Source organism: Haliotis cracherodii, unplaced genomic scaffold (assembly GCF_022045235.1).
Source record: "Haliotis cracherodii isolate W230 unplaced genomic scaffold, xgHalCrac1.p SCAF_13, whole genome shotgun sequence".
Taxonomy (NCBI): Eukaryota; Metazoa; Mollusca; class Gastropoda; order Lepetellida; family Haliotidae; genus Haliotis; species Haliotis cracherodii.
In genome coordinates this window covers 34190303-34201067 of record NW_027266268.1, presented here as the reverse complement: position 1 = coordinate 34201067, position 10765 = coordinate 34190303, and the positions used below count along the sequence as shown (strand labels likewise).

The following is a 10765-nucleotide window of genomic DNA, read 5'->3' as shown; positions in this document are numbered from 1 at the left end:
GTTTAACGCCACACCCTGTCGGATGCCCGTATGTTTTTGGTGGTAAGTTGTTACCATGTTATGATTAAAGTTGGTTGGTTGGTTGTTTTACGCCGCACACAGAAATATTCCAGCTATATGAGGGCGGTCTGTAAATAATCGAGTCTGGACCAGACAATCCAGTGATCGACATCATGAGCATCGATCCACGCGATTGGGATCGATGACATGCTCCAACCAAGTCAGCGAGCCTGACCACCCGATCCTGTTAGTCGCCTCTTACGACAGGCATAGTCGCCTTTTACGGCAGGCATGGGTTGCATCTGTTCAACTTTTACGGGTCCCATGATTAAAGAATACCATGGCAAATGCAAGCAAAGAAGATGCTGGACATCCATGTCTTCAGTTGATGCAGATAAAGACACAACACCATCCTGTCCTTGGTGTTTGCAGCAACAACAGAACGCCAGTGGGCATGGTGACCAGTCGTTTAAAGCTTTCGAATTGCTGAGTTTCGTCCCTTTGGCGCGCCAGAATCATGTGATCTTAACTCGATTCACGCTGATTATTTTTCCAGGTCTGTCAGCTCCATGACAGCTTCAAGGTCAAAATGATATTGCTTCCAGGTTCTGTCCACAAACAACAATAAAATCAATCAGCTATCCGTGTATACAAATTATTCTATGTTGACCTTCACCTTGCATTCTACGCGTTTGTTTTACACGTAGCACCTGCAGATACTGTATATGTAATCGACAAATACGTGTCGTGGACGGTCCATGGCTATCTCCTTGCCTGATACATCCGAGTGCATGTTGGTTCTTCTTCACTCTTACTCGAAATGGGGCGGTAGGATAGCCTAGTGGTTAAAGTGTTTGCTCGTCACAACGAAGATCCGGGTTCGATTCCCCACATGAGTACAATGTGTGAAGCCCATTTCTGGTGTCCCCTGCCGTGATTTTGCTGAAATGTTGCTAAAAGCTACGTAAAACAATACTCACTCACACTCGAAATATGAAGCAATCACTTCAATCAACGTGTATATCGAAACCCAGCTAATACACAACGTTTATACAACGCTTTTTGGGTTTCTCCGGGCTATGTTTCATGAAAACAATTTTTATAACGTTTTCAAAACTTTATAACGTCAGCTCGAAACAAAATCACAATTTTTACAATCTAACGTCGTGTATCGTAATTAAGCTGCACCTTGTTTTTCAACATGAAACTCACCAAGGGATGATGAAAGATGCTCCACACCATGCACTTCACACCGCCTCCGTGGCCCAGTGGATAGCGCGTCTGCCTGGAGAGCGGAAGGTTTGTGGTTCAATGGCGTGGCCGTATCAAACAAATTCGTTACTATAGCGACGTACATGCTCGTGTGTATGGCTGCTTAAACTTGTCCGGACTTATACCGGTTTAATAGTTCTCTACCACTTAGAAACCATGCCACAGTTTAACATGCATACCCTACTCGGACAACACACGGTCCCCGAGTTGCCAAGTTCTTGTTTATCTCCATAATACCGAACGCCAGGTTGAACTTGATATGACGCGGGTGTGGATCGAACCAACGACTCTCTGGGCAGACGCTCTTCCCGGTTTGAAAGACAAGAGTGAATGAGTTACGCCACTTTTAGCAATATTCCAGCATCAGAAATGGGCTGAACACAAAGTACCCATGTGCGGAATCGAACACGGACCTTCGGTGTGACGAGCGAATGCTTTAACCACTAGGCTCCAGCGCCGTCCCTTATGACAACAAGAACAACTTGACACTTGTTATCTGACATCTAGAACATTTTATTGCTATACAATCCCGTTTTGGGGCAAGGAAATCAAATTGTGTATGTCTGAACATGAATTAATATCAGACTGTTGTTTACACCGGACTCAGGTCAGTGGGACACTAGTGATTACCATTATCGTAAATATTGCGTGGATACACTGTTCGATATAAAGTACAGGTTAGGGCAAAAACAGTGACTGCAAGGATAGACGCCGCTCAGGAGCGTGCACTAACGAGAACTATATACCATATAGGTTCCTCTATCTATCTATCTACCCCCCCCCCCCCCCCCCCCCCCCCCGTGAAGATCCGGGTAGAGAATAAGTCTTCAACAACACCAGACATGGGTTTCATGTGGGGAATCGCACCGGAGCCTAATGGCGTGAAGAGCGAACGCTTTAACTACTACTGGTTTAAATGTGATTGAGGATGAGTTTCATTTATTGTTAATCTGCCCAAAATACGACCATAAAAAAATAAAAGATACTCTAAAAAAACCTATCAATTTATCTTGCTATGTTAATTAGAATGTGACCTCATAAACATATCTGCCACCACTCTCTAAAACAGAACTGTACTGTGGCCTTTCAGTAGGGAATAAAATCTATCCTTATTCTAAGATACCCCATCGCCGCGTTCTTAAATGATACAGATTATCTCATCCAAATCAGCTGTTACATTAGAATTATCGCAAAAGCAGGATTATCCGAAATATCACCAAACGGCGTCCCTGTTTGCTCGCGCTGGGATGTCTGAGTGATTGTCATATACACAATTCACAATCAGTCCCAAGTGGTACATGTTATTGCTTCGGACTGTAGTTGTGGACTTCAAGCTTAGAGCATCCTCGATGTGATACTTCGATGTGATTGGTGATGTTGTTGTTCTATGCTTTACATTAAGTTGTGAAGCTCTCATTGTCCAAGAAACGGTGACCGCTTCTTATCTCCCTGTGTCCTGCCTGTCCCTCCACGATGACCACTGTCCAGCTGGTTGCGATTGCCTTAATTCTCATATCTGGGAACACATCATCCTCACCCGTGAAAACAAACGTAGAACTTAAGGACGGTAAGTATTCGCCTCTCAAACTTTCACATACTTTCTGTGTTAGAAATCCTCGCAGAATGAGATACGTCTTTGTGATGTGATCTGCAAATACCATTTTTTCGAATCTTTAAAAAAAAGTTCATTTGTATTTAATGTCTCCTTGTATGATTACCGGCACAGAAAAGGTCACAGCAACCATTGCTCGTCGTGAGAGGCGACTTCATGTAGTTATGGTGATGCTCAGGTACTTGGTTGATTGTGTGTCTTCGTACCCGGACGGCGTGGATCGTTGCTCACAATATCAATCACTGGATTGTCTGGTCATAGACCGCCGCCACAGAGGAATTTTGCTGAGTTTGGCGTTAAACATGAATATACAGTAAAGTTATAACGAATTCAAGGGGACTACTAATTTTAGTTTGTTATAACCGTAGTTCGTTACAACAATATATACAGCACAACTACAGCAAATAGTCGGGACCAAAAAAGTAAGTTCGTTATATCCGTCAGTTCGTTATAAACGTTTTCGTTATAACCGTAGTTTACTGTGTATGTTTAAAATTGTAAAAGCAAAAAATACAAAAATACATTACCCGTGTCACGTGTGTAGATTTTTGATTGGTTGGTTGGTTTGTTGTTTAATGCCGCACTCAGCAATATTCCAGCTATATGACGGCGATCTGTAAATAATCGATTCTGGACCAGACAATCCAGTGATTAATATCATGAGCATCGATCCACAAAAATTGCAAATGATATCACGCCTGTTATGTGAGAAATGTCTGTAGCACCAACTGCAGATATACTTTACCTTTTATTCAAATATATTTTTTCAAAAGTAAATCATGTTTCGTCAGTTTGAAAACAAAGCGTTCTGCGTTGCATCAATACTACGCTATTAAACGGTTTTCTTAAATTGTAGCGCATATCATGGTAAACGTAATGAAATGTATTCTTCGCTATTATTTACACCAAAGTGGTACAATCAAAACTCGGATCACTTCGGGGTTTCCTTCCAAATCAAACTGACACGCCGTGATATATCTAGAATACTGTTCGAAAAGGCGGTAAACTCAACTCACTCACTCATACCCTATGACAATAACGCACAACAATCCACCAGGCATTTCACTAAAATCAGTTCCAGTTAATAACATGTTAGTATACAGTGGTATTGATATTAGATTCATAAAAAAAGTTGAAAAAACATTATTTTTCCATTCAGCACTTGAAACCTCGTAGAACAATGTAATTTTGAAGCAATCTACTGGACCAATCATTTATGAATCTGAAACAGGTGGTGGCGAGCCTATTAAATCGGTCGCTCATAACACCGAAGACCCGGGTTCGATTCCACACAAGGCAACAATGTGTGAAACCCATCGTGACATTGCTAAAATATTGCTAAATAAGACCATAGTCACTCTCCCGCCGACTTAATCTACAACATAAATTGTATTACATTTCTTAGGAGCAGATACGCTGCCCCAGTCATCCAAAGATGCGGTTCCTCGACCCACCGATTCCTTTTTTCTTCAAAATGGCAACAGTAACCACAAACGACACTTTGATGACGATTTCACCACAAAGCGACCGACTTCGCCCTCGACCACTACGATAAGTGCACTCAGGTTTTTCCTGATTCGGCAAATCAAGAGATACCAAAGCGCCATTGATTCAACCCTGAGGAAACCTCATACTGGTGTAACCCCAAATCCAAAATGGCGAGATGAGAATCTTCACGCCACCGACACAGAACTGAATAACATGTCGGAATCAGAGCTCCACGCCATGCTTGTGAGTATCAGGAAGATATTAAGCGCCAGCGTGAGTGACCTGTGCTGCCCCCTAGGGAGGTAACCTGGCGATGTGTCCTTTACAAACCATACTAACATTGGAGGTAGATCTTGGAAGGAGGACGGTATAACATGTTCCTATTCGTTTAAGGAGTTGAGGACGAGAAATGACAGCATCAGTTTCACTGTTAGATGACTGACAAGAACCGTTGACATCCTCCTACCTGTGAATATTGCTTTTGTTCTATGAGAAGTTTAAACGATGTGATAACTGAGTATGCAGTCATAGTAACACACTCGAAGTCGCAATTTGGTTGATATTCTTCATCAGCAACTTAACAGCTGTATGTGAACATCGTGTTGGCAAGCCAACTGGTGGTTGAAATAATGAACATCGTTCAACGCCAACGGGGTTCGAGGACACACAATCGACCAAGACATCAAGCCTGCACACACGAGCCGATCCACTAAGTCTCCCGAATAACAAAACATAACTCATATATCATGTTGGTATATGCATTTGTATCCATGACGTTTCCTTGGTGAACATTATACATCCCATGGTAACCCCTGGTAACCATAGGATGTCCTGTTATAGTTCCTTGGGTAACTTCATTAAACTCTTGCTATCCTGGTGGTGACGGATTCATGATGTCTACTTTATGAAGTCTTTGAAAGACATTTAGAAGTGACACACATGAGAAAGAGAATTATGGATGTCAACTTCTATATCGTGAGGAACACAACGTTTCGGAGTATATACTTACTCCTCCAACGGGGGAGAGAATTTATGGATGTCAACACCTTTATGATGAGGAACACAACGTTTCGGAGTGTATACCTACTCCTCCATCAGGTGATGAAGGAGTAACTGTACACTCCGAAACGTTGTGTTTCTCATAAAAAAGAAGTTGACATCCATAGATTTTCTTCCTTATCCATTTTATTAACATTTTGTAATTCAGCATTGTTCCTTAGATAACAAACTTTAAAAAATGATGTCCATTTGGAGAATATTGTTATTCGTAAACATGGTTTAGCAGATGTCTCCAATGGTGACCTCATGAATACAATTTGTGAACCTTATAATTTTTAAGTCCAACCTTCTTTTGTTGACAAACGGTTACCGTCAGTGAAAATGTTCGGCTCTCAGTGCAAAAGTGTTGTCTGACCAACGAGATGCCCATAGCAAAATTAGATATTTGAACCTGCATTTGACCACAAGAGCACCTGTTTGACAATAATCTGTTTTTATCCTGTTAAAACAGTAGAACCAACTGCTTGAGAACGTATAGGGTGCGTGGACAGTAAACTCATCATGTGAGTGACTATGATTTATGTTTTTGTGAATAAAAATGAAATTGAGTATTTCTGTTGTTTGGATATAACTGTTCGATTTCTTATTCGATGTGTGCTCAGTAAGAACCCGCATGTATAGTTACATAGCGGGTAAAGATTAAAGAGCCAAGTGGATTGGGAATCCACGTGTCCATGTGATCTGTTTTAAAACCATATACATAATATCCCCATAAATCACATGACATATGAGCGGACCTCGCTTTCGAAATGTCACGCTTCATACACATGTACCAAGTTGTTTGACTTTCAATTGTTCTCGGTGCCTTAGGTTTGGTACCTCCCAATCTCTTGACTGACATCGGGAAAGTACCCGGGTTTGTAGGAACACAGCCATTCTGACAATCTGGGTAGGCAGAAGGCTGCAGTGTTGGGGAGTCTTCACATTCTCCGAAAAGCTCCGGTGGGTTCGACTAGGCAGCGCTTCCCATTCGCTGTCTGGGCTGCGTGTTGAGGGGGCAAGGGCCCTGAGCAGATGATGAGCCTGTCCACCCTGACTGTGCCAGGGCCACCCGACGCCTCTGTGCTGCATTTATTTATTCACATCTATATATAACAATAATATTACATACATACATTCATGTGGATATTTTTACAAAAGCTATTGTAAATGTAAATGAAAATGGCCCAATCTACCTTATATCAAATCAGAATGAATAGTAGACTCCTTAGTTTAAAACAGAATGAAAAGTTAAGAAGAGGGAAGATGCGAGATAAAGACGCTAGACCACAAAGGGGTTTCATTGATAATAATTGATAAGTCACTTCGCCATATCGGGGAGTATATACTCTTCATAAAAAGAAACGCAAAACAGATATTTTGGGCCATAAAAGCAAAATTACCGAACCAAGAGGTGCAAAATGAAGAGGTTTCATGTATTTTAGTGTCAGTGACAAAGTTCCCGAAACAAAATGATCACAACAAGGACATACAAACTATTATTGGAACTGCACGCATCAGCACTATGAACAGTATTAAAGTGCTGGGTTTTTGATTGCCTGGCATCTGCGTCAGTTGAACAGTGACAGTTCAATAACATGCCAAGATAATCAGAAGTGCAAAGACATAACGTCATAGGTTTTCAATGTAGCGCCAAGCACCATCACAAGGCTAGGGGTCGGTTTCAACAGCATGGGTCAGCACGTGATCGGCCAAGGTCGGGACGTCCAAGAGTAACCACCCCCGCCCAAGATCGCTACATCCGACTGCGCCACCTACGTGAAAGGACGACCACAGCCACCTCAACCGCATCCCAAATCCCCAGACTGCGCAGAATCTCCGACCAGACCGTACAAAACCGTTTAAGAGCAGCAGGTCTACGAGCCAGACGTCCTGATCGATGCGTCAAATTGAGTCGACCACGTCGTCAACAACGACTGCATTGGTGCCGTCAACACAGGGTATGGCCTTTACTGCGATGGAGACATGTCTGGTTCAGCGACGAATCAAGAGTTCTCCTCTGTCGAGGGGATGGAAGAGCACGGGTCTACAGACGTCGGGGAGAACGTTACGCCGGAAACTGTGGGTGAGTGAGTGAGTGAGTGAGTGAGTGAGTGAGTGAGTAGTAAACAGCCACAATGAACTTCCCGTCTGTCATACAGACCCTAAACAAATATATCCAATACAGCCCGTGCAAGACTAGATTACTGAAGTGTCAGAAAATGAAGAAAGTCTCTGGACTCCTTCTTATTACATTTTATAACTATAATTTAACAACTGTTTTTTGCTGTAAAAATATGTTCACTTCAGAGACGAGATGTTAGTCTAACATTGTGCCTGTGAGTGAGATCGAACCTTGGTCATCAAGTTACACGCCAACGCATAAAGCTACATCACCCGTGGACCATGAAACAGAAAGGAGAAATGGGAGTTTGTGTTCAGAGAGAATGTTCTGATGATGACAAGCAACGAGGGCAATAATTACGGACACAGCAGATTACTTCTGGAGTGAGTGAGTGAGTGAGTATGGTTTCAAGCCGCTTTTAGCAATAATTCAGCAATATCACGGCGGGGGACACCAGAAACGGTGTACCCATGTCGGGAATCGAACCCGGGTCTTCCTGCGTGACGAGCGAACGCTTTAACCACTAGGCTACCCGACCGCCCCAACTGTTGAAGTTCAATGTCATCGCACTGTTGAATAACCTGATACCACACTCAGCCTGAAACGAGGACTTTGTTCCAAATGGCCCCACACCGAGATAACCTTTATCACGAACCACAGGGAACGTTGTATTTGATGACACGGAAAAATACAATCACAAGTTTCAAAGTCAAACACGTTCGGTAGCGGGACTGAAGTAAACAGTAATTTTGCTTTCTAATGGGTCTGATAACAGTAAATTGGTACATTGTAGTACTACTTGTGATTATCATAATACTAACCATAATAATCATTATATGGATCAGGATAATAGATGTGATATAACGGAATCCATTTATTTTAACATACCCATGATAATGGTTGTTATTATTATTATTATTTTTATCAACATCATCATCATCATCATAGTGAAGGGATTGGGGGTTGGATAGCTTAATCGTTAAAGCGTCCGCTTGTCACGCAAAAGACCCAGGTTCGATTCCCCATAGGAGTACAATGTATAAAACCCATTCCCTTTGTCTCCGCCGGGGTAGATTAGGTCTTCAGCACCCCATACTTGCCGTAAAAGGCGACTATGCTTGTCGTAAAAAGCGACTAACGAGATCGGGTGGTCAGGCTCGCTGACTTGGTTGATACATGTCATCGATCCCAATTGCGTCCAACCTTTGTCTCCGTCATAAGTTGGGAATAATCTCAAAAGCGACGTAAACCTCACTCCCTCACCTAGTACATTGAAGGATATAAAATGCCGTCTATTTCTGTTTAATCTTGCCAAAAGCAACGCATCAAGTCCATGTGTTCTTTAACGCGTGCGCACTCACAACACAGTGGGGCTATTGTTGTTTATATCTCTGTATCAGACACAACATCTGCTTGTTGAATGAGAGCCAACAACATGCGAGTCCTGATATGCAAGGTCAAGGTGCAACGCGTGTTGGCAATGACCTCCACCTCACTATGTGTGCTATCTAGCCATCTTGGTCATGATGTATATTGCCATATCACACACAGTCACGTTGAATTACCTGTCCACGACATCTTATCAGAATATGTTGTCTGGAATGGCAGCATCACCTTGGCCTGTGCGCAGCGTAAACGTCTCAAATCAGGCGACGTTAAAAAAAAACGTCGGTGGCGTCTCTCTGGGCAAGTGACTTTGTTCGAAATGTGCCTCTGATCACCCAGCAGTAAATGGGTACCCGGTAGGATGAGATGACAATCTGGTTGTTTCTTCCAGTGCCTAACAGCAGCTTGTATACTCCCTAGGGAGCTGAGAATGATTCTTGAGTGCACACCGATTCAGTGACAGCGCTACGAGCATGCCCATCAGTGGTATAGAAATATACGCATTATTATTTTTACCAGTCCAAGACATCTCACACTTTCATGTTGCCCGTTCAATACAAGCAGCAACTTCGAACCCCGGGATTTGAGATCAAATTGATTAGATTTCTACGGTGGCCCATAAGGGACATGTAGTCTGTTTTTCCATATTTTGATATTTCACATACTTTTGTCGTTACCGTTTGCAAATTAACACGATTTGTCTTACAAATATGTGATAAAACATGTGTAAAGAAGATATTGAATCGCTGAAAAGTGAAACGAAAATGTCAAAAACTAAAATGAAAATGTCAAAAAACAAAAACGAAAATGTCAAAAACTAAAATGAAAATGTCAAAAACAAAAGCGGAAATGTCAAAAACTAAAATGAAAATACAGAAAACTATTTTCACCGCGGTGATAATGTTCCCACCACGGTGGAAATAGTTTGCTGTATTTTCATTTTAGTTTTTGACATTTTCGTTTTGGTTTTTGACATTTTCGCTTCACATTTCAGCGACTCAATAGCTACTTGAAAGTACATTTTCCATGTTTTCGGTTGTTTTTATACATGATTTATCACATATTTGTATGACAAATTGTGTTTATTTGCAAAAGGTTACGATAAAAATAAGTGAAACATCAAAATATTGAAAAACAGACTCCATGTCCCTTATGGGCCACCGTAGATTTCATACACCTTTAGTCATATACATGAGCATCAACTGTTGTGTATCTCGGGGACCGCTCAAGCTGTCTTGTCATATATTTATCCCTTTATGAATATGAATATTGCATATGAGATGTGCATATCTCAAACATACGTACACATTATCCCATCCGACAATCTCAGCATTCAAGGGTTTCTCAACATACGCATATGCCCTAACATACACCAAGTCGATACATGCGCACAAATCTGAATGCACACATGTATGCCAACATTGAACATCTGAATATTCAGAGATATCTCATCATACAGAAGTCTCGACATACATATCCTGATTTTTACTGATATCTTGACACATGTATATCTCGACATACCCGGATATATTGAAATACCTTGGCATGTCGATACGTCTAGCTATCTCGACACACATGGATATCGCGACACACATTGATATCTCGACACACAACACTAACTAGACAGACATGGATATCTCGACATACACGGATATTGCGAAATATGAGGATCTATCTTTCTGGATGTAATGCGTTCATAAAGTCAGCAAGGATCAGATGGTTCATGGTTGTTTGAAACATCATTCCATATTGTTGGTTTTCTTCAACAGTTTGGGATTCTGGTATAACTGTGTAAGATGGTATTAATTATGTACCATAAACTATTGGCGAAAGGTTATAGCTGG

At 41.8% G+C, this 10765-nt stretch overlaps 1 protein-coding gene across 1 annotated transcript; it reads left to right on the top strand.

The window, feature by feature from the left end:
* The first annotated feature begins 2646 nt into the window (after positions 1–2646).
* LOC139459219 (uncharacterized) lies at positions 2647–5966 on the top strand. Its single transcript, XM_071240673.1, has 2 exons — positions 2647–2839; positions 4290–5966. The coding sequence occupies exons 1-2, from the start codon at positions 2746–2748 to the stop codon at positions 4676–4678; spliced, it is 483 nt and encodes a 160-aa protein (XP_071096774.1). The 5' UTR covers positions 2647–2745; the 3' UTR covers positions 4679–5966.
* The last annotated feature ends 4799 nt before the right edge of the window (positions 5967–10765 follow it).